At 43.3% G+C, this 25,353-nt stretch overlaps 1 protein-coding gene across 1 annotated transcript in view; it reads left to right on the top strand.

Moving 5' to 3' along the window:
- ORC3 (origin recognition complex subunit 3) overlaps window positions 1–23,375 on the top strand; it is a 138,292-nt gene extending 114,917 nt beyond the window's left edge. Inside the window, exons 15-20 of the mRNA XM_087688507.1 lie at window positions 20,770–20,862; window positions 21,123–21,198; window positions 21,375–21,493; window positions 22,439–22,597; window positions 22,688–22,863; window positions 22,947–23,375. Of these exons, the coding sequence (XP_087544633.1) occupies window positions 20,770–20,862; window positions 21,123–21,198; window positions 21,375–21,493; window positions 22,439–22,597; window positions 22,688–22,784 (544 nt within the window). The 3' untranslated portion in view covers window positions 22,785–22,863; window positions 22,947–23,375. The remainder of the gene's footprint in view (window positions 1–20,769; window positions 20,863–21,122; window positions 21,199–21,374; window positions 21,494–22,438; window positions 22,598–22,687; window positions 22,864–22,946) is intronic.
- Window positions 23,376–25,353: the final 1,978 nt, after the last annotated feature.

The raw sequence follows: 25,353 nt of genomic DNA, 5'->3' as shown, positions 1-25,353 counted from the left end.
GATATGAAAAGTTCATACAAGTCGGGAACATGTCAACACTTAACAAGTCGGGAACACTTAACCATTTAAAAACAAAAAGTTATGGCCAGTTATCATTTGATGAGCCCTTTATGCATCATGGGCTACTCGATTTGTACGAGGCGGGGCGAGTCTGGGTGGCCGGGTGATTGGGGCTCTGCTGGTGTGGGGCTCCCGTGGGGATGAGCAGGGAACATGTCGGCCGGGACATGAATGGTGTAATCCCGGCCCGCTACCATCTCCAGAATGTCTTTAAATAATTCATTAAATTCTTCTCTTTCCCGAGCTGCCCTTTCTGCCTTTGAGCATCAAGGGGCCGAGCGGGAGCTGGGAGTTCGTGCCACTAGTGCTGCCACCTGTTGCGCGTTTCGAGTCTCGACTTTCTTGACTCGAGGATTCTTCGGCCTTCGCCCTGGGCAGTGTCGCTTAGGGCCTCGCTTCTTGGCATACCTCTTGATGGTGGGCACATAGCGCTCCAGTGGAGGGGCGCGTGCCACATGCTCCCGCCTTCTGCGAAGAGCGTCTTTGCATGCCAGATGTCCATGGTTCTCCATGTGTTCCGTCTGGAAGCCTGCAAGATGCAATCCAAGGGTTAGACCTTGATACAGGATAGAACTGTTCGCATGGAAGGGATTTCAGTGTGGTTTATCAAGCGCCTGTGACAAGAAGGGGAGGGGTGAGGCATGCAATGTTTCGTTGTAAAGGGATGGCCCCCATGATGATGTTTGGTTTGCCTCCAGCCATTAGCCGATATTGACTCATGCTAAGTTGTGTGGACTGGTTATCATGGAGTGGGATAGGGCACATCCTCGGAAGGGTAGACCAAAACGGGAAGGTGTATAGAAAGGGATTGCACCCTGTCTACAACATCAGTGTTGTTGGTCAAGGCCTCCTATGGCGGTAATGCGGGTTGCATGCCCTTCACTTGGAGGTGGGAATGGTCACCCAGCTTTTAAATGTGTGATGAGAAGAGGACTTGAGGAGCTTAGCCTGTCCGACTCTACTCTTCTGCCTGCGCTTGACTATCATTGCTTGTGTGTGTTGATATTATTTATACAAGGTGACACAAGAATCAATGTTTATTTATATACATATTTATGAATCCATGTCACTTCACGAGGATAAGAACCAAGTGTAGAACTCGGGGTTGTACCGGAGCGTGGGACACGCATCCAGTATTCGCGGCAGCTTACTTAATACTGATAGATATTTTGCCACGTCGAGTAGCATGGAACCTTGACTGAGTCTACTGGCAATATGTAACTCCTCCTCAGTGAGAACCTTATCAATAAAAGGGTCCTATAGCCTAGTTCCAGATAAGTCCGTACCCCGAATGTCAGACAGCACTCGAAGGGAAGTCGGTGCCACATAGGTTGGGTCTCTTTGAGACCGCCATTTGGCCAATTGCTCTTCTGAGATTGTCATGATCTGAGCCCCTAGTTCGGCCATTACAACGCGGCTTTCGCACCAACGCTGGTCAAATTGACTTTGGCCTGCTGAGAGTCGCTTTAGTAGCTCTATGTCTACGAGATTCAGTCAGCAGAGCACTTCATTGAAGGTGACGGTTAAGCGCAGTTCGTCAGCCTCCTCGTCCGGGATGAGTTGCATATGTTCATGCAGGAGCCTGTCGTAGTTCCCGTTAAGATGTTCTTGTTCTTCCCATGATAGAGGAAAGGTCAAGTAATCTCCAAGCTGCTCCTTGGGGATCGTGCCCATGTCTGCAAGGACGTAGACACGCGCGACCACTTTGAGCTTAGCCTCCAACTCAGTTAAGCATTCTGCGACACTTCTATGTTCAACGAGGGCTTGCTTGGTTGCTATCTCATGCAAAGTTCTAAGAGTTTCCTTAGGCTTTAGCATGGCCGGGGGCTCAGGCCTAGATGAGCAAGATTGGTCAACGCTAGGATTTCTTATGCTCTTGGGGTTCTCACGTTTCTCCTGAGGTTTTGCTGCTATTTCGTCGTGGTTCTTCTCGGATGTGACTGGTATAGATTTGTCACCCTGTTGTGCCAGCATTGTATCCACTCTTGATTGATCAATGTGAGTTCTATTGTCAGTGGATAGAGTGTTGCAAGCAACTGTTGATGGCAACTGTTGCTTTGGTTTGTCAGAGCACACAGATGTGTCTGAGGTTTCACCGCTATTAGGAGAGGCATCAGTGGGTTCATTGGTGAATGGACTCGATGCTTTATTCATCAGCTCTCCCTCGCTCTTGGTCTCAATGCTCTTGGGGTCCACAACCACCTGTTGCTGCTGTTGTTTTCGATGTTTTCTCCTCTTTTTCTTGGTCAATGAAGGTGCCTCTCTCAACGACTCGGGACCCTGGACTAGGTCAACCGTTGATGTGCTTGGTTGGGCCTCAGCATTCTCTTTCTCTAGTGTGTCCTTACGGGACATGGCCGTGGCCTGCTGAATAGCCTCTCCAGGTTGTGAGAGCACAACTACCTCCCTTTTCGGAGTCTAGCCCTTCAGCCAACTCCCTTGTGTTTAACTCCTCCAGCCTAGGCTTCAGGCACTTTGAAAGTGCTAGAGTTTTCGAAGAAGTTGGTTGCGACACCTCCTCCACAGGTCAACTACTAAGGACATGTTCCACATAGGGCATTGTCATGGCCAAGGGTTGTGACTGCTGTGATCCCTGATTGGAAGTAGTAGCAGCTAGTTTAGTGGGTTGGCTACCCTTGGTGGATTGCAGTGTCAGGTCCTTAGGACGATCGGAAGTGGTCGCATCCTCTATTGCCCTTTGAGCGTTCGTCTGTGTAGATCGGGCATGAGTTGATCTGGTCACATTGGGTCGCACAGGCATATCCTTGGGCCGAGAGCTATGGCTAGTGTCATGTCCCCCCTCTTGGATATTTGGAAGCCTCGATGGAGATAGAGATTGGGAGTGAGCAGCCGCCATTGACGACCGTTGTTGTGCTTCCTGTGTCCGTTTGGAAAAAGAGGATGTAGAAGATCTAGGACTCTTGGGTGGACTTGGCACTGGCTGAATGATTTGTTCGTGGCTATTAGATGATTTTGCCATTTGCCCTATTGAGCATTTACCCTTGCCATGAGCAATGTTGTGCCTATGATGCTTGTTCTCCCCTTGGGAAAGCAAAGGCTTTTTGGGCACTGATGATCTTTGTGCATGCTCAATGGCTACATATGACATCTGTCTATTTAGCATGCTAGGCTGAGGCTCTTTCTTTCGAACAATAATGTCTGGTTTGTTGCCTCGAGACCTAGAGTTTCTCTTAGATTTTCTCCTGTGCTTCACTGCTTTTGATGCACTCTGGCCTTCAGCTGATGGAGGCGATTTGGCAGGGGATTTTGGTACCCAAATCCATTGGTTACCTGCATAGTACCCTTGAGCACGTAGCAACGCTTTGGATATCCATCGCGGCGTTGTGCTGATCCTCCATCGATGCCTGCGTCTATAAGGCTTGGGCTTCTTTTGGGGTATTCTACGATATTTGTAAGTCCAAAGCCCGTCCTTGGCATTATCTCTTGACCTCCTTGATTTGGGCATGGCCTCACTCACTGGTTCTCGTTGTTCGACTTGTGCTTGTATTAACTCTTCCAACAAGTCCTTGCTCTCGTCAGCAGGCTTGGCTGTTATGTCAACACCTTCCTTGCCTTTCCCTCGAAGTTCGATGAGGTCACCTTTGCTAAAGGTTGTGACTATCCTCACACCCGGTAGTGTCAGGTGTATCCTCTGTGCTACATAGTCAGCCTCACATTTGGTCGCCCTTTTGAAGGGTCTTCCTAGGAGGGTTTCTTTCCTGCAGCTAGCACTTTTTGAAGGAACATGAAATAGGATAGGCAAGCTTTCCGTTTCAATTGTCGCAATGATTTTGCACTTCCCTATGAGTGCTTGTGGGTGTCCCCCATAAGGGCCAAGAGTTGCACTAGTCGGTGTGAGCTCTGGTTGGCCTAGTAGAGTCCATGATTCATAGGTCAAGATGTTAAAATCTGCTCCTTCATCAATCAGAGCATCGATAGTATGCTTTCTTTTCGCGGTGAGTTTAACCCTAAGGTAAGCAGGTGGTACTATGTCTTCATCTTCCGGGTCCTGGCTTGTAAATTTAAGCCTTCTGACAGATGCCCTTGAGTTCTCGACTGCACGACCAGATGTGGATTCTCCACTGTTGTCTTGGATCGTCAGTGCAGTGCTATTCAAGGTACATCTCTCGTCAAGAGTGTCACGTCTAGTCACCTTCGCATTTGTAGCTTGCTGAAGTTGTATTTTGCTCTGACTAGACACGGTTTGAACACAATGTCTTTGTGTTCTCGTGGTGTGGCCTTTTTGCCCTTGATGGCTAGATTGGCCCATTGATGTTCTAGGGTCTCTGTTTCTCTCTGTTTGGGTATGGGCTTTTGGTTGCTCTATTGCAAGTGAGACTCCATGCTGATGTAGAGCCATTACTTCACCAGGGTCCAATTTGGAAGACCTATCACTGCGCGCGTTTTCTCTCCAACCTACTCGGGGGAGGTGCGGAGGGAGCCATTACGGTAGACGCCATATGCAATTTGGAGGACCGTTTATAGCCAAATTTTGAAGTACGTGCTCTAAGTTTCAGCCCAGTGATGGATCTGTGATGTGCCTTTAGCTCTACGAGGTCTTTGGGGTCAATTTCGGGGTTTAGATGCGTCAGAATTTGTGTTCTCGATACCTGTCCGATTTTGACAGTTTTTTGGTCCGATTCTAAGATGTCCGGTTTTCAGGAGTCCGATTATCAGAATCGGACGTCCGATTTTGGGTTGGTCCGATCGGACCAATGGTCCGATTTTGGTCACGTCCAATTCTAGGAGTCGGGTCAAGAAGTGGTCTAATTTTCAAAGTGGTCCGATTCTGGGAATCGGATCGGACAAGGTGGTCCGATTCTTGCAGGTTCGATTCTAAGCTGGTCCGATTCTGGGACTCGGATCGCTTGGTCCGATTTTGAGAGGTCCGAGTGTCCGAGTCGGACAGGTTGGTCCGAGCGTCTGATTCTCAAAATCTGACGGGTTGGTCCGAGTGTCCGAGTCCGACGGGTTGGTCCAAATCTGAGTGGTCCGAGTGCCACGTGCACGTCCGATCGGGCTAGTCCGATTCTGGGAATCGGACCAGACTGGTCCGACTCACTCTCAGTCGGTCAGTCCGATTCTGGGACTCCGACGGTCCGACTCTAGAACTCGGGTGGTCCGATTCTGGGAATCGGATCACTGCGAGTTGGTCCGATTGCGTCGGCGGCGGGCGCGATTCCCGCGCGTTTGACCCCTCCTGACTGCCTGCTGCACAGGATCACCACAGACTTTGTAGATCTGATTAGGGCACTTGTTGCATAACACCAGACTCACCTAGAGCAGCACGAATCGCCGGCGCCTAGAAATCGGGGTAGCGCTTCTCCCTCTCTCACACACAAGGCAAACCAAGGAACTGAGGTCTGTCCTGGCCTCCTAGGCCTCTTAAGGTCCTTTCTCGGCACTGTAGAACCTTACAGCTAGTTCCCTATCCCTGTCTCACCCAGAAACTTGAATCTGGTCCCCTGTTTCCCTTTTTTAGCCTGTTATACAGCAACAGAAAACCCTACTGTTTGCTTGTTTTTTCTTCTTTTTCTTTGTTTTTTCCTATCCTAATGCACCCAATTCATAAAGTAAATACCTATACTACTTCACTCCACAACATAAATCTCAAGAAAGCAACAAACCTACTTGCCAAGGAGATCGAATACCATCTTCACCCCCCTCGCTTCCTACCTATCTACCTCAAGCACCGGTTCGGAGGAAACCCCTTACTTTGATGCTCGATTCGAAGCGCGCAAGCGCTCAAGGCTTGAATCCGTTGGTCCCGGCAACGGAACCAAAATGTGGGAGCTTTCACTCAACCGCCAAGACCCACGGACCGCTTATTGTTTCGAGCGTTCCAAGCTGAGCACTAATGGCTACCTCTCACATAACCGACGCGCCATCCATATCTATGGGTGTAGTGAGCTTACCTCCGTGCCATTCGAGTTACCTCCTCTTCCGCGCACTCCGGTAGCTCCACGATCCAAGTGCAAGCTTCAAGCAAGCTCCATCCTCAAGCTCCACGCTCGAAGCTCCATTGCCGCGAGCAAGAGGAGAAGAGAAGAGAAGAGAAGAAGAGAGGAGAAGATGGAGAGCTTCTCCTCCTCGGTCCCTCACCCTCACACACTCAGTCCCTCACACTCTCACACTCCCTCTCTCAAGCACAAGCTCAAGCAAGCAAGAAGAAGAAGAAGAAGAAGAGGAGAGCTACTTTTGGCCACACACAAGAATGAGCTTCTCATTCACTTTTCAACTTTATATACAAAACCCTAAATCCCTTTTGGGCGGTCATCCCCTTTTTTACATGGCCGGCCGTAGCCTAGGCCCTTTTCCCCATTGTCCTTCTATCTTCCTAGCTTCCTTTCCACCGCCCGTCTACATTTACAAATTGCACGGGTGAGAGCCCGGCGCTCCTTGAATTAAACCATGATGCGCTTGCGCTCTTTTACAATAGTTGGACTTGCGCTTTTCCTCGTGCGCCTTTGTCTTCCGTTTCTCTTTGCCTTGGCCTTTGTCTTTACCTTCTGTTTTAGCTTTCCGGAATTTTCACCGCCTGGCACTCTTTTACAAGATTTCAGGGTGCGCCTTTTTATTTAAAAATGCGCCTTTCCCCTTTTGTATTTGCCTTGGACTTTTAAGGTTGCCCTTGCGCTTTTGGCCTTTTTTCATTTTCTTTCTTCAGTCGAGCTACCTTTTTTCTGCCTTTGCCCTGCGTCTTTTCCATTTCCTTTTGCTTTCTTCGTGTTGGGGTTAACAAGCACTTATCTAGGCGAGGTTGGGAGGAGAAACGGGGGACTCGTGCCATTGTTTCACGATCAGATTGTCTGTCATCGAGAGTTGGACTACTGCTCGTTTGGTCAACTACGTCATAAGGGCCTTTTTCTGTTAGTCATTTTTTGACATGGTATCAAAGCTAGAGCACTCATTGAGCCATGAAGATCCTCTATATCAGAGAAGGCAAAGACAAGTTGGGGATTTGGCATCGTTTATTGATTTTTCCCTTTATTTCCACTGCATTAAACAAGAGACCGAGATACCCTTGTCTTCCTCTTCCATTCACCCACCCTCCCTTTACAAGCTTACACTCCGGTGCTATGACTTGTCCACATGTAGATGGACAAACCACCAGGTGCTTCTTTGGCATCACTGGGTGCTCCTCTAGCATCATCGGAATCCCCGTTGATGCTTGTGAATATGGACCTTTACTCCCTATCCCCCAGAGTATATGTGTCTATTCCTTGGCACTCGTTGTACCTCCTCTCCCATCTGGCTCAGAGAGTTTATTCTGCAACGGCTTTTAGACTTTTATGCTCAAGGCAATAAGATGCATTTGATGCGTGTTGGGTTTGACTCATGCCTACACTCATAGAGGAGTGTCAGTGATCCGTATTAGGACACGAGGACACGAGTTACATTATTTTCTATTTTGCATGTTTATGTCACACAGCTCGGTCACCTACCGTACTTTATACCTTTTGTTGTGAACACATCTAAACAACCCTAGGGTCTAAGGGTTGTACTTTGTACTTTCACTTACATGCTTGAAAATTGCATCGTGTATCGTGTTGTGTCTTCACTTTCACTCTCTGTACTATCTACTATGTACTATCAGCTGAGAGCTTCCATCTTTGATTTCACATTTTGTATTAGAGCTCAGGCTCGGTATGGTTCAACTTTCCACTCAAGGCTTGTTAGCGGCTATCCTAGGCTCTTCCAGGTGTAGGTTTGCCACCCTGTTGGATCGCCCACATGTAGCTCCTAGTCCAGTTGCAGCCACACCATCAGCTGTCATGGCTCACGCCACGAGCGCCAGCTCCATCCGCCTGGTCTAGTTGCATCCCCCTCCAAGTCCACTTGTGGCACTGGCAACCTCCTACTTCAGCAGCACGAGCACCGCCGTCCAGCCAGGCTACAACAGCCTCTTATCCTATGCCCAGCGCCACCTACCCCCGGTTCTGGGCTGTAACCATGCCAACTCTAACTCATACCCTTCACTATCCTCTATCAAGCCTTTAGAATTACGGATTCCTTTTGTTCAATTTGCATATTAGTTTGTGCTTGCTTCACTTGACCTAGATGTAGTTTCCAACTTATGTGAGATAGATCAAGCTATCATGAAAATGCTTGACAACGTCAGCATCCTCTTGTCCCGCCAGGCCGCCAACATAGAAGGTAAGAGGAGACATTTATTTATTTATTTATTCAAAAATCTGAACTACAGATTGGGGCTTTTGCTCAAGGAGTGCATCTCTACTCTTGTATGTGCTTTTGGGTGCACACATTGCAGAAATTTCTTGGGAAGCGGGTCAAAAGATTTGGGGCTTTTGACTATGTAGAGGACAAAAGGCACATGTATTGAAGATTCAATCTGAAATAGACTGAAATTGTGCATTTTGGACAGCAAAATTTTGGGGCTTTTGCATTTGTTATGCTGTTGACCATTGGACACCATGTACATTGGACAGTTGTGATCAAGTGCGACTGTGTTTTGCAAATTATAGCTTCATGTATGCTGTAATTTTTGGAAATTTACAGATTTTCAGGTTGTTCCAGCTTTGGTTCTTGCTTTTGTGTTCTTTGAAATAGTGGCATCTATCAGCCAATCAAGGACAGAGTGATGTATTCACTTATGTATCCAAAGAGGATGGATTGGATGGCAATAACTATTATCTATGGTCCTTTATGATGAAGAATGTACAGATTGCAAAAAATCTTTGGGATTTTGTTAGTGGTGAACAAGTTCATCCTGGAGTTGTGGCTCTTACAACACCTTCCAAAGGAGGACATGGTCAAAGACCAGCTTCAGCTCAGCCACTTCCCCAAAGATCAACTGCACAAAAGGCTTGGGACACAGGGGATTCTCAAGCATTGTCACTAATTTCATTGGCTATTTAGGGGTCCATTATCCCACAGATACGGTTTGTTGCTTCTTCACGAGAAGCATGGTTCACACCTGAGCAAACGTTTGCTGAAAAAAATGAGACACGCATCTCTTTCTTGAAAAGGAGCTTGAGAATGTGAAGATGATGCCATAGAGGATCATCTTAACAAAATTTAGGACTTGCGTGAGCAGTTAATGAATGTAGATGAGTATTTTTCTAATGCGTAGATGATCTCTACTACTTTGAATTCCTTGCCACCCTCTTATTTGGCTTTTCACACTACCTTAAATCTCACCATGAGTTACTTACCTTTCTTTAGTTGGTTAGTTTCATCCTACAAGAAGAGCAAACAAGAAAAAACAGTGGGGTGGATGTTGTAGCCTTTGAACAGGATTTTATGGCAAGACAAAAGGGCAAGGGCAGCCAGTCTAAAAATGCTCCATAGAGTTCTGGAAGTTCAGGTACTTCACAAAGCAACAAGAAGCAGGGGGCATGCAAGCCAAGAAGGGCAAGTGCCATTATTGTAAGAAGTCAGGTCACACTACATCACAAAATGTAAGAAGCGCATTGCCAAGGAGGAGGAGTCAAGGATGTCTGTTTTTTATGCACCTTTTACTACTATAGAGTCCGCATCTTTTGTTGTAGACCGTGACTACTGTTTTAACACTTGCAGTTATGATTTTTCTTGGGCTGATAGAGCATTTAGCTCTATTGAGGATGCTAGCATTTGTTTCTTTGACAATGATGCTTCTAAGCACATTACATCCCTTTAGGGATTTGTTTTCCTCTATTATTACAGCTCTTGTTGGCAAATCTATGCAATATGTCAACAATGCATCTTACCCTATCAGAGGTGTTAGGGATATTGTTTTGAAACCCATTGATAGTTTTACTCTCCGTTTAAAGGATGCATTATATGTGCTAGGGATAAATAAAAATTTGTTGTTTATTTCTTCTTTAGGAAAGTGTGGTATGCACGTCACATTTGATGATAACAAATGTATAGTCGAGGATAGGGAATTCTTGACTTTGGTATTGAGTGACACATTATGTCATGGACTCTATGAGTTAGATGCTTATTCGATTGATTAGTCAGTCTATTTGGCATCTACTCTTACACGTGCTATGTCACAAGCAGAGAGTTATGGCACAGTCGAATGGGGCATACTTAACTATGGCGGTTTGATGCTTATGCAACGTACTCAGATTCTAGATGGCTTACCTCTCTTGGAGAGACCTCTTGAGCATATTTGTGAGGAATGCATTTTGGGAAAAATGTAGTGATTCTCTTTTCCTTGTAATTTTGCTTTTAAGGCAACAATTAGGTTACAAATTGTGCATCTAGATCTATGTGGACCTATGGAGACAAAATCATTTGGTGGATGTTATTATTTCATCACCTTCATTGATGACTTTACTCATTTTTGTTGGGTCGACTCATTGGTGAAAAGGTCAGAGGTGTATGATGCATTTTTTGCTTTTGTTGCACTTGTTGAAAATCAATATGGATATAGGATTAAGACTACATTTGGATCGGCGGGGGGGGGGGATACATGCCTTTCTTGCAGAATTATTTTTTAAAGGAGAATGGTATCGCCCATCAGTATACTTTTGTATATACTCCACAGCTGAATAAGATTGTAGAGAGCAAGAATCGGTCACTCATGGAGACGGCCAGATGTATGCTGAAAGCTAAGAATTTACCACATAGCTTTTGGATGGAAGCAGTTATGTGTGCTTGTCACATTTTGAATAGGTGCTCTACCAAGGCATTAAAAAATGTTATGCCTTTTGAGGCTTGGAACAGTCGGACACCTTTAGTTGGCCACTTTCGTACTTTTGGGTGTCTTGTATATGCTCATATTCCCAAGACAGAAGTTGGACAACAAGGCTGTCGAATGCATTTTTGTAGGGTAGTGCAATGAGAGCAAAGGATACAGACTATATGACCCTGTTTCCAAGAAAGTCTATTAGTAGAGATGTGATTTTTTATGAAAAATCAGAATCATCCCTTGCTGGTTTTGATACATATCAGGCTGCAAATGGTGTGTTTGAAGGGCTACTATCCATTTCTTTTGGTGATACAACTAGAGTTTCGGTAAATGAACAAAATGTTCAACCAACTACTCCATTGAGCAATGCAGAAATTCAGTCTATAGCTGATCTGAATATTCAGCAAGATGCTGAATTTGAGATTCAATAGGAGCTTGTACACAATCAGGGAGCTAGGCACATGCCTAGATGGTCCTTGTAGACTAGGCAAGATTGTCATTTGGATGCTCCTATTGCTGGTCGTATTAGAAGACAAGCACGTTTGCATGATCATGCTAATATTATGGAGTTTGTTATGGTAGTACACACGCTTAATGATGAGGAGCCTGATTGTTTTGACAATGCACAACAGAGTGTGCAATGGATGGAAGCAATGCAAGTTGAATTTAACTCTATCATGAAGAATCAAACATGGGATCTAGTGACATTGCTTGTTGGAAAGAAAGCCATTGGTACTAAATGGGTCTATAAGCTGAAAAGAAAATCGGATGGATCCATTGATAAGTACAAAGCTGGGCTTGTGGCAAAAGGCTACACACAAAAGAAGGGCATTGATTATGAGGAGACATTTGCTCCTACATCCCCTATGACTACCATTTTGTGTGTGGTTGCATTGGCTGCCCATTATGGTAACTTGACATTTGCTCCTACATCTCGTATGACTACCATTTTTACATGGGAAACTTTAGAAAGAAGTGTATGTACAACAACCCATTGGTTTTGCACTTAAGGGATCCAAATACTTGGTATGCAATCTAAAAAAGGCTTTGCATGATTTGAAGCAAGCTCGACGAGCTTGGTATACAAAAGTTGATGCCTTTTTACATACCCAAGGGTTTATTTAGAGGCCATTAGAGTCTACTCTTTACGTATGCAAAGAGGGGGGATCCTTGCTGGTCATTAGTCTTTATGTAGATGATCTTCTGCACACAAGGACACATGTTGATAAGATTTCAGCATTCAAGAAAAATAGGGGGGATCCTTACTATGATGCGAGTGATCTGTTTGACATTCATACTTATACTCTAGCAATTGGATGTCTCATTTATTTATGCAACACAAGGCTAGATATTCAATTTGCAGTTTCAGCCCTAAGGAGATATATGCACAACCCACCCATGCCACATTGGCAAGCTGTGAAGCATGTTTTTCATTACTTGTAGTGTATTAGGACTCTTGGACTGCTTTATGCCAAGGGAGGACCATTGCAATTACATGCTTATAGTGATTTAGATTGGGGTGGTGATTTTGATTTACATCATTCTACAAGTGGAAGCTTTTTTTTTCTTGGCTCCTCTTGCATCTCTTGGGTTAGCAAGAAACAATCCACTATTGCCACATTGTCTTGTGAAGCTAAATACAAGGCAGCTTTCGCTACTACAGTTGAATGTGTATGGTTGAGACGTTTGTTGGCTGATATTGATGTATCTGTCATGGAGCCGACTCATTTGTTTATTGATAGTCAAAGTGCCATTGTAGTGGCACGGAACCTAGTGTTTTATGGAGGCACGAAACACATAGAGATCCACTATCACTTTGTCAGAGAGAGGCTACATGCAAGAGGAGATATCAACCTTGTCTATTGTCCTACCACCAGCAATGTGGTAGACATCTTCACCAAAGCTCTTTCTTGCAACAAATTTGAAGCATTCCACAATGCTTTAAATTTGATCTCCTTTGGTGGATAATCCTTGCATGCTGATCGGTGATCCGGAGTAGGACACTAGGACACTTTTTACTCTCCTAACGAGAGGTTTTTTTTTCCTAGCTACATTATTTTCTATTTTGCGTGTTTATATCACACAGTTCAGTCACTTACTATACTTTACATCTTTTGGGTGTGAACATCTTAACAACCCTAAGTTTTAAGGGTTATACTTTGTACTTTCACTTATACACTTGGGAATTGCATCGTGTATCCTGTTGTGTCTTCGCTCTCACTTTCTCTACGGTCTACTATGTACTCTCAGCTGAGAGCTTCCATCTCCGATCGCATAATGCGCACTAAGCCCTTTCGACCCATAGGAGGATTGACTGGTATCCCAGCCTCCTCATGACTACCGCAATGCGCTACAAATGTTGCTTCTACTTCTTCTAGGGTTTTAGGAATGCCACCTTGACAACCTTTTGCAATTCGCCTCCCCAAGAGACAGTGATTATTGGATATTGTCCCCTTGGTAGTTCGCTCCTTCGTGAGATAGTGGCTGTTCGACACCTTCTATTACTTTTGGTTTGTAGTCCGCTCCATTGAGAGACAATAACTGTGCCCCATCTTTGGCTTAGCTTGAGCCTCCCCTTTCCCCACCCTCAACTACTCAAGTTTGAGAGGCCACCCTTGGGAGTTCTTTAACATCTTCAACACCCCAAATATCTTCTTCGACACGATCGGCAGCACTTGCTTCGCCATTAGATGCTTCAGAGTCCATGATCCATGAGTTTTTAGATTGATGATCTCTTGTAGAGGGGGATGTACTCTCTTTGCCCTCTAAGGGGGCTTCTACTTCTTCAGCTTTAGAGGGGGCCCTTGCATCTCTACCCTCAAAGGGAGCACTAGCTCATCATGAAGGTCGTCACCCACCATTTACTCTTTGGGGATGGGTGTCTTCAAGAAGTCATTTCTCTTATTGATACCTAGGATCTTCAGGTACTGCCTAGATCAGGGCCTTGGAGGTTCAGTTGCGACTTGGTGACAAGGCCTTCAAATTTTTTCTAGCATGGAGTTATGGAGCTAGTGGCTTCTCTCTCGAGGTGGAGTTGGGTTCTACAGTTTATCCCATTTATTGTTTCTTACTATAGGTTATGTTTTAGGTGGAACTCTTAGATCCCCATGATCCTCTGCATGTTCTTCATATCTCTCTTTGCTCCTCTTTCCTCATCCCTTTTTGGGCATGAGGAGGTTGTTGAGAAACCACTTCTTTAGTTTACACACTTCACTTTGGGTTTCGCACTGATAGCCCCAAAAAGCGCCGGTGTGCACATTTTTGGCCATTTTTTCGGTGGGTGCCCATACAATGATGTGCCACCCCAAATAGCTTATGCCTATAAATAAGCAGTCACTTCATTCATTCTACACCACCCCACAACACCTCAGTCATTCTTCACCCCTCTTCTTCGGTAATTCCGACACTCTTCTCTCCTCATATCACTGCCGCCCACACCCTACGAGAGGACATTGTAGTTCGTGACCTTTTTCCACCGTCTCCTGCTTGGCATCATCACGTCTACACTTGGGGATAGGTTCTTTTTGTGTGACCTGTTTCACATCTGGCATCACCCTAGCATCTGCATTCGGCATTTTGGAGGGATTCACACACCCTAGCAACAACACCCACACCTTGGAGACATGTTCCTTTTGCATTTTGCATCCTAAGAGCATGTCCACCAGTAGGCATCACATCTGGCGTTACTTTGGCACCTGCATTAGACAGTTTGGAGGGCTTCACACACCCTAGCAACAGCACCAACACCCTGGCATCAACTCCTCTTTCTCCATGCGTTATCACTTTTCTGTGTTTGAGTGTCTGCAAGGCTTCTTTCATGCTGGTGACCATCTTTGACATTAGTTATTAGCATCTGGGCTGATCTCTCCTTGCGTTTGATAGCTCACTCACATTTGGGATTTGCATTTTGCTGCCCAAGCTACTCCCTAGATGAAAGGACAGCGGTTCGCTCCCTTGACAGTTGGTTATCAATCAAAGGACTGTGATTCGCTCCCGTGACAATTGTCCTTCACCTTCCAGTGATTACTTTGATAGCCCATTGCCCAAAGGATTGCATTTTGCTCTCTTCATTGTGTAGATTCCCAGAGGTGGTGCCACTTGGTTTAGACAAGACAATGTAGTTATCTTTTGAGCTTCGGCTGTGTTGTATCATCTTTTCTTGTCATAGCATGACTGAATGCATCATCACCATGTTCTTCTTGCATTTCTTAGTTTCTCTTCTCTCTCAGTGTTTGCCATACACACTTTGTATTTCTCCCTGCAAACCCTATTGTTTGTCTGGCCTCTTTGTCATTTTTTGACATGGTAACAAAGCCTAGCCTTCTTATGTTAGTCATTGTTTGACACAAGATTTTGCTAGCTTCACCATGACTTTTATGCTTAAGAAAACATAACACATCCCATTGGTTATCATATAGAATGCGGCACATATCATGTTGCTTTCTATGTGAACAAATCCCATGCATATTTCAAGTGGGGAGCCTTACATGTCATGACAAAAGGATTTCAATGTCAAGGCTAACTTTGCCTCCAGCTGCACTTTTGCTGCTGAGATATCAAGAGTACCCTCATCCAGAAAGTCAGCCAACTGTGCAAATAAGTTTTAAGTTTCTACGCTCCACTTTGGAGGTGGAGTGATCATTTCCTTTTTTTAGAGCCTCCCTTGGGTATAAGTCGATACCCAAGGGGTGATCTTTACCATGGTGAGCATTTCCTTTTTTTGGAGCCTCCCTTGGGTATCAACAATCCCAATGGGTGATCTCTTTACCATGGGGATCAAAAGAAAGCTGTGTAGAAGGGTCCTACGAATGATGAGCACATAGGTGCATAAGGGGTATTGTGAAGTGTTAAGCAAGATTGCTACGAAACTCACATTAAACTTTTTACCTCTTTTGGCACGGACATCAACCTGATCCTGGTTAGGGGAATGCAAAAGCTGCATCGGTTGTTTTCCTTTATCCACAACGGTCCTTGCCAAGGCCTCATTTGCTGGAGGGCCATCATCCATAGGAGCATCATGGACTATTGAAGCAAAATCCCCATCCACAACAATGGTCTTCTTTGGGCATTCATCCATAAAGTACCCCAATTGTCCACAAGAAAAAAAATGTGTTGTAAAGGTTTCCCACTTCAAACGATAGTGCAACAAAGGTATTCCAGGACAATTCAAGTGCAACTAGTTAGCCTTTTGTTTGGGGTATCCCACAGCATGCACATGTGGTTGCATAGGCAGCCCATAAGCTAGGGGGAACCAAAACCATACCAATTGCTCCCATTGCGCAAGGGCCATAGACTGTGGGGCAGCATTCAACTTCAACCCATACCGGGCATTCTTGTTGAAGCAACTACTAGAAGTTTTCCGATGGTCTCGATGCCACTCCATGCACTATGCATTTATCAAAGAACAGTGGAACTATGGCCAGAAGATCATCTTGAGCGCTTGTTTATTTGGGCAGTATCTCATAGAAGCCTTGTGGGCTAATAAAGATTTGAGTCTTCTTGCAAGATGGAGTTTAACCATTGGCAGATCCAAGAGAGCATAGGAATCTTGCTGATGAAAAAAAGATGACCCCTCTTTCATAGAAGGTTGAAAAAGAGCGTACCACAGTCTTGATATTCATGGTAGCTTCCAAAACTTCCTCTTTGTCCTACTTTGCAAAGGATTCCTGGTTGTGTTGAAGATATTCACCCAATAGTGTATTGGCACATTCCAAGAGATGTTCCCAGTCCAATTCCTAGAACTCCTCAACAACGGAAGTCACCTATGCATAAGAACAACCACCATGCTCAGATTGTGGAGGGGCTTGAGAATGCGCCATTACATCTTCAAGGGTGTTCTCATTGCATTCCATCACCACATTGGAGACATGTTTGTTGCGTTTAATGGGGGTTGCACATTAGAATCGGCTTGAACCTCGAAACAAGGGGCAACCATCTCCGTACAAGGAACCATTTCTTCCCGCTCTTCATCATTCGAGTCAAGCCCCAAGGCATCCACAGCTTGGTCTATGAAGGCCGTGATCAGCCCTGACATGGCGCAAAACTGAGCTACTTAGTTGTTGTTTGTTGTAGAACCTCTCCAACCTATTGGAACACAATAGCTTGCACCGAACAGGGAGCGCACAGGACAGGGCCAGTCTCTCTCTCTCTCTATATATATATACATATATATATACATATATATATATATATTTGTACATGCAGGGCATGTCACAACACAAGGCAAGTCACACAATACAATGGAGGCAGCGTACCAGGTAGGTCATGCAGTATAAAATAGGGCAGGTCGTGCTACAGTGCAGGTCTTCACACAAGACAGGTCATGCAACACAGGAGGGGCTCTCTCTCTCTCTCTCTCTCTCTCTGCCTCAACCCTATGCATAGGAGGCCAGGGCAGAACAGCGCAGGATGCAGGCTGTGTGAAAGGGTTAGGCAAGGAGCTCAATAGGCTCACAGGCCCTCATGTTGGCAATGCGCAAGTCAAGAATGAAGTACCAGGGTCAGGCGTGCAGGCAGGGAGGGAGGGTTCATCTCTCTCTCTCTCTCTCGTAATAGGTAATTACATTAATTACGAAAAAAGTACAAGATTACATGTTTGCAATACGCAAGATGGCTCTAGGCCATTGTGCATAAACTCGCTTTACAGAATATCAGATAACTAAAAGAGTATGAAAGTCACACCAAAGAAGCAGCAAATATTGCCGTATGCCAAGGGACCAAGTCCTCCATGGAAAGGAGATCATTGTGCCAAATAAGGTCAAGTTGCCAATGTAGAAGACCTTTCAACTAGGTGAGGTGCATTTGCACCCCAAATGCGGAATCAAAAACAAAGGCATCTGGGGTTGTCCAAGTGTGCGAACAGCCCTTGAAACAGAGGAATGAATGGAAAAATCTTCTCTCTCTCTCTCTCTCTCTCTCTCTCTCTCTCTCTCTCTCTCCATTGTTCAATATTTAGTGTGATTGTGCACGTGTGGTTGAGCATCGATCCAATAGAGGGCACATGGTCCTTGTGGTCACTGTGACTAGTAGAGATAAGCTATTCACTTTTATGATGGAGAAGATTGGCTATCTCTAGCAAGAGGATTTAGACCACGTAGAGCTCATATGCTAAAAGAGGATTAGAGTAGAAGCACACTATGAGAGGAAGTAGTACATTGATCACATAGCAACATGGAATGGAGGGAATATTGGCTTGGAACAGGGGAATGTTGTTCCTTGATTGTACGGAATGGGAAATGCATTCCAAGATAGGGGAACACTCTAGCTTGTGTTCCCAACCGTTTCCTACTTAGAACATTCCAATCCCATTGCTTTTATAGGGAATGAGCTAGTAGGGAAGAGGTTGGTAGGGGGTCAAAAGAAAGGCACTTTTAAATCATTTTATTCTACCTTAGAGAGAGGATCTTTTTTGCTTGTGTTCCTTGATACTCATGGGTTGAGGAATTTTTTGCTATGATGTGTACTTGCATGGCCCTTCCAGGTCCACTTTACACTTATGGCACTACCAATGAGATTTCTCAGTTACCAACATGTGGACTTAGATTTCTTGTGTTGTATTGTTTATTTCCAAACACTTCTATCATTCTACAAACTGTTGTAAAATATGGTCTCATAGGTTATTTTTGCCTTTTTGTAGATGTCAATAAATCATTTCATTTCTTTCCCTGTCACATGAAACTCTATTAAGCCTTGGGCCTTACTACTGACATTTGTAGTGGCCTTGGTCGTTTTTTCAAAAGCACTACAAGCTTTGCTTGCATCTATAGCTTAAATCTTACTTTATATAAATTCTTTTTTAATAATATGTACTCATTGTGCAACATCAAGTGGTAATATATGGTGCAATGTGCATTTTGGTTTTACTAGTACAGTATGGTATTTAAAGTGATGCTTTTAGAGTATTTATGAATAGTTGTGAAGTATTTATGCTAGAATTTTGACAATTTTCTAATTTGCACTATTTTTAATGTCTCATTCCCTCCCCATTCCCAAAATAGGCCCTTCCCATTCTTATGCCATCCCCTGTTCTCATTCCTTGTTCCCTGTTTCCAATTCTTGGCAGCTATGATCGATCGTAACCTAACCATCTAGCTATTAGATGGATGGAGACATTGGCCTTATCAGAGGAGGCCCCTTCAGAGAATATGAGATCTGGATGTGGCCATCTTTGGGTAAACTAATAGGCTGTGGAGGAGGATTTAGATGAGCAGGATCGAAGCATAACTACTTGTAGTCACTCCTTATTAGCATAGACATGGCATCTTAGATCACTTCATATCAGACTTTTGGAGGAGGCTAGATGATAGCTTTAGGCCTAGGAAGATATCCCTCTTCCTATGCCTTTTAGCTCATAGGAGCATAGCAGTTGGTACATGGCTTGGATATGGTAGAGACCTAGTGGCATGTGTGGGATATGGTGAATTTGAGGAGACATAACAGCGCTACCTCTGAAAGTGTCACAGAGCCTAGGAGGTATGGAGGAGAGCCCTCAACATGGTCTTCCATGGCACAACAAAGACGATAGTTGTGACTTGGGGAGTTGTAGCTTGGGCACCCAACATGTGGATATGTGGGTTTTTCAGTGGGGCCACTCTAAGCAGGATTGCCATTCCAAACGACTTGCAGGATTGGTGGACTCAGGGACACTGCCATAGATGGGAGCTGATTACTACTATTATTGCTTGGCACATTTGGACTGCGAGGTGCAGCCATGCTATAGACCCACAGGATGTCTCCACTCTAGAGCTTATTTTGAAGGATTTGGACAGAGATTATCCATATGCTTTATGGGAGATGGGAGAGAATGCAGGGTGGTCTGAAAGGATGAGAAAGAAAGATGCCTTCTCGTGGACCAAGGACTCTGACACATTTCTTCATATAGCCCCTGAGATGATCTGGCATTATAGCTCACCTGATTGATTGTTTACACAACCATTGTATTTCTGATATACTTAGCTACTCTTTACATGGTTCTTTGTATGTTGTATTTTACTTCAGGGGGAAATTGAAATTCAAGGGGGATCAATGTGGGGATCTTCCATGGGTTCTTAACCCTTGACAAATGTAGCTTTAGTGGATTCCGCTCCAAAGTTTCTCCAACTGGAAGATTTAGAATAGACCTATCTTAGATGTCTCTGCGAGAGATCATGAGTTTAAACTAAAACAAGGTTTTCAAAGTAACCAAAAATGTTTTTTATGATTGATTCATGTAGCACTTACCAACTCCCTTTCTTGCTGCTTGCAATCTTGAGAGTTAGACATCCTTTTTGTCAATTCATACAGTGGCACTGCAATAAATGAAAACATCTAACAAGTTGTGTAACATACACCAAGGAACCTGAATATATGGTTTTTCAGGCCAAGCTGATCATCATCATTTATCCTCACACTATTCCTGGAGAGAGTGTGCTCCAAATAGTGAATTCCTAAAAATAATATCACTCTTTTTGGTATCTATTTGTAGCTTCTGACTTCTTATTCTGCAACTACAACATTAGATGTTGTCCATATTCCCTCCTCAGGAAAAGTAGCTGTCATTGAAGAACAGAGGGTGTGTGTGTGTGTGTGTGCATGCATGTGTGTGTATGTATGAATGTATACATGTATGTATGTATGTCTGTATATATATGTATATGTATGAAATCAGAACCATCACATGGTCAAATTTTATTAGCTCCATTTCTCTTTCTTTAAAAAGTACTTGGTCCATTTGATATGGTAAAAAATGTACCATATACATATTCGACTATTAGTAATATGTGATTCAAGATGGTGAAATATTTTGTTATATGCTTGTCCATCTCCTTTTGCAGATGGCCAGATTTATGCCTGAAGCACTTGTTTGGCCAGCACGTGCCCAATTATGTGATCATTAGTAGCAAGTTGATTATTTTTAGCCAGGAAAGATGTTATTCAGGATGAGAGTATACAACAAACATTGTATGAATGTCTAGGTTCTGTATATGATGGTGATATTACTGTATCATGTGTCCATGACATGTATCGCAGTTTGGTTCACTTTGAAATAGCTGTTAGAACTAAAGCTCACATATGTAGTTTTCTTTTTCCAGGTCTACAACAGAGCAAAATTCAGCCTTAACAAAGAGATTGTGCCCAAAAGCACATTGTAAAATGGCTGCTGATCTGCTTCAAGAATTATTGAGGTAAGGGTTGAAGGTGCCATAAGGTGTTATTGCACCTTAGTTGTATGAATGTACATCACTAGCAACTTTATTTGTAATTTCTCTCCACATGTGAAAGAAAGCGATACCAGTTATTGCAGTCCAAGGTTTCGATGGGGAACATAAACAATAATCTTTATCCTTGTAATGAGATGGAAATCAGTGAACCAGTTCCAGTGAAAAGTGATGATGAAGTTGTTGTGTTCTTGCTGTTAACCCCTTTTCTGACGATGGTGTTCAAGGGTGCATAAAATCAATTTGGAATCCCTCCCTTTCCATGAAATCGTGATCTTTGAAAGTGTGACAGTAGTAAGGCAGGTATGAATGGGTTCCTTTTCTATTTCTTTCAGTATCTGTTTGATGTCATATCCCATTAATGGTTACACTGATTGCATTCATCGGATGTTTCAAGCTCTGTTGAAAGCAGTTTTCTGGGTGTGACATCTCACTTTTTCCCTGTTCTCTTTCTTTTTTGGTTGGGGGCAAGGGGGCAGGCATTATTAGTTGAACCTCGAAAGATCATTCAAAGACACATTCAAGATGCAGGTGCAATATTGCACTGTGAATGCTGCCGATCAACCATATCAGATTCCATGAACGACAGCTCTATTCTGTAAGTTGTATCCTTTCATTTTAAATCATGCTTGTGGCCCATGTAAGTAAAGTTAGGTTTGGTGTGAATCCAGTGAAGGACATGCTTCTCTGAGAATGAGATCCGATTTTATGTGGGAGATGCTTTACCCTGGTTGTACAGTAGAGTGTAATTTAAGAAATGATAAGGTTTGGTTGAGGAAATAATTTCCTTGGAGGGACAAACTGGTAATATGTAGATATCTGGTGGCATCTACTATCCAGCTTTGTAGGCCTCCATCTTGCTCAGTGAGTGCCTATTTACTGGTTCCACAGATTTGGAATGCTAGAAACCTCTGTCTCTCACAATTTCCTTCTGGATTCTGCTTTATCTTCTCCCCATGTCGTAAGGTGTATTGCTGGCACTGAAACATGAAATGCCTGAAAGAACTGAAACATTTCACTGAAATGTGAAATGCCTAGAGTGAATCGGCTGATTGAAACATGATTTTTAAATGGAAAAAGATCATCTTTTCCTGTGTTTTTGAGAGTTTTCACACACACTGTGTATAGGATACTGTTGTAACTGATCTTGTGTGCGTTGTTGCATTGAAAGGATTTGCGTGGTATAAATGTGTAAAATGGAACTGATTGTTTACAAAGAAAACTCTCATATGTATTATTCAACTGTTTCACTTGGTGGTGGTTTGCTTGGGACTTCCCCAAAGGTGAAATGTTATGGAGTGAAATGCAATGTTTCTAAGGGTGAAATGTTTCAGGGGTGAAACATTTTGCAGTTACCTTGAACTAGGTATCCATTTTCACGGGTTGCTCATTATCTTTTGTTAAGATTGGCAAAGCTATCATATTTGAGAGATTTGCATGAAATCACTGTCATCAGCTTAGACTACATTAAGATTGACAATGCCATGGAGTTGGCACTAGCTGTTATTGGGATTTTTAAAGAATGAGCCTATCTGATTTGCAGATTTTGCTTGGCACAAAAACATGGTGATGAAATCAGTTGGTACAATCTGTACCAACAATTTGAGACTGTGTTAGGTAGTCACGGCGATCCTAGTAATGGGAAAAGGAGGAAGAACCAAAAGGAGTTGCATCGGAGAGACATAGACAAAGCATCTGTGCAGTATCCTTTCCACTTCATAAAATCTGATGTGCATTTTGATTTCTTCATCAAATAAGGTCATACGTTGGGACCTTAACCTGTGGTTAAAAGGGCAAGGTTTTGTAAAGCAGCTTCTGAGCTTCAACTGGTGGGTATCTTTCGAATGTCAGCCAAGAAGCGAGCAGATTTCGTACACCTTGCAACATAAAGATTGGCAGAGATTCTTTGTCTGGAGTGGCAAATCATTTCTAAAGGAACAAAATGCTTTGATCCTGGCATTAGAAGAGGTATTTCTCATGAATTATTTGAAGGCTTGAAGCTCTTTGTATATAGTCTTGAGCTCTGACTGCTTCCAAGTTCTGATCTGCAGATGTTGGGCATGCCGCAGGGGTCCTAAAGTTTACTTCCGAAGCTTTCAAAGCTTAGCATCAGTAGTCAGGTGAGAAGACGGACAGAGGCTTGTAATTTCATTGAGGTCATCTTCAAACAAGTGCATTGCCCACATCAAAATTGATGAGTGTTACAATCATGGCATGATATATATATGCTTGTGCATGTCGCAATAGTCATCATGCAATGTCATGTCAAAGAAGAAAGCAAAATATTTGGGCAGAGGTAGCGAGTAAATGATATAACGAAGTCGTTGAATGGTATTTACGTGTTATAAACCAGGCTAAAAGGACAGATGACCTTGATCTTTACAAAACCTATCCAAGTTGCCAGCATTCTTATGTATCGCAAGTCATTGCCAACGTATGCCTACTCTTTCAAGAAATAATTATTTTCCCACGAGTCATTACATTGTTTGTTGCTGCAAAAACTGATAATGTGTTGTTCTCTTATAGTTCTCCTTACATCACGCTTCTAACTATTCTGTGCTCAATATTTCCTTCTAGTATCGAAAATCTGAAATAACCTATGACAAGCGTGAGTCTTATGTCTGTAGTTATTAGATGGTGATATTCTTTCTTTCTCTGTGTTTTTGGGCCTGCCCTATGCCCATAGTAATCCCTTTGATCGACCATTTTCCTTGGCACAAAATAAGAAAAATCAGAAAATGCGCGCGCGCGCGCGCACACACACGCACACATAAAACGGTAATCTGAATCATTGTAACGATCTCTCTCACATAGATAAACAAAGAAGCGTAGTGGTATGCATCATTGCATCTCTCTCTCTCTCTCTCTCTCTCTCTCTCTCATTCATTTAGAGAAGTGCAGTGACGTCTGCTTGCCCTTCTGGATCAGATGCTGTTCTTGTGATTTGTTATCCTATTGCCCAGATAGCCTGTCGCGACCTTTACTTCTCCTCCTCCTGTTGCTCCGCCCCTTTGATCCTCCCTTTCCTCCTCCCCCTCTGATCTTCACTTCATCTCCAAGCCAATTCGTAGTCCTCTCAACGAGGAGAGAAGCGGAGTAGCAAAGGTGTTGAAGGTGGGTGTGGCATCTTACATAGATGGTGGCTAGAGTTTATATACGGCGACAACTTTCGTGTTGGTCAATGTTATTATAAGTCTTTATGCCTTTGATTAAAGGCTCAATTGTAATTTATATCTTTACGTGTTTTAGCCTATTAACTACTATTGACAGTCGCATATCGGATACTGATTATGCATCTTTAGATAAAACAAGGTTGCTTATAAGCAGTGCATACCATTGCTTACAACAGCAATAATTTTGAATTGAAACCCATCATCTTTCTCAAGCTTCCATACTCATGCAAGAGTGGTACCTCCCCAAACAACCACCCCTTGAACACCACTTGTAGACTCCTAGTTAGTTGTAAGGGCTATTCTTTTATTAGCTAAAAAGGCATTTTGATGGAGGTAAAACAACATTTGATTGCATGATCACATCTCATATCATTAGTTGTTCAGGGATTCTTGTTTGGAAGTAGGAAATAGAATGTTTAACTATAAAGAGTGTATTTTGGGTGTAAAGCCATATAGATTACTCCTAAGCTGTGTAATGATCTACATCACTAATTTTTGAAGAATTGCTACTTCAAAATGTTGGTTTCTATTGTTTGTTTTCATGGTACTATTGTTTTTGTGAAACATGTATTATCACAATACGTGTGCTATGTAGTTCATTATTTTACCCAAACCCCATGATCACAAGAAATGTTTGGAGTCACATTTTGTATTTGTCAGATCTCCGTCAAGTAAATTATAGGGCATTTGCTTATCTTATTGATTAGCAGGGGTACCAAAGAAATAAATTGCCATGTTAGCCTTCTAGTACTCTAATTCAAAAGGCTAGGTAACCAAGTTTTACCTACTACCTCTCTTAGACCTTGACACATTTCAAGCGCCAAACTATCCACATAATCTCAGAGGGGGGAAAAGAATGTTCATAACCTCATTTCACAGCTCTTATTGTTGCCATGTTAGAGGGTCTATGGGTCTAGTCTATTGACAATCTAAAATTTTTGGCTAAAGTATGCTCATTTAGAACAATTGTTATGCTAAAGAATGTGTATCTACAAAACTATAAGTTGTTGCTATGTCACTCTCACCTAGAAGTATATCTTGAGACCATGTCGAGATCTGGGATATATCCATCAACCTTAATTTGTAAACTCAAAATCTCTATCATTTTTCATATATCTTGTGACCATAACCAACAACAATCTCATGTAATATTTCCTTCACCTTAATCATAGACATGCCATGTATTTTCATCACCCTTGCATGATTTCTTATCTTCTCTAAGCTATTAGAGTCAATCCACTTGCCAATACTTGCATACATGTAATAATCAACAAGTAAGAGGATG

This window comes from Lygodium microphyllum, chromosome 11 (assembly GCF_053477565.2).
Source record: "Lygodium microphyllum isolate KBCC chromosome 11, Lygodium_microphyllum_v1.1.10, whole genome shotgun sequence".
NCBI lineage: Eukaryota > Viridiplantae > Streptophyta > Polypodiopsida > Schizaeales > Lygodiaceae > Lygodium > Lygodium microphyllum.
Note: the sequence above shows the minus strand (reverse complement) of the source record. Positions and strands in the feature narration are given on the sequence as shown.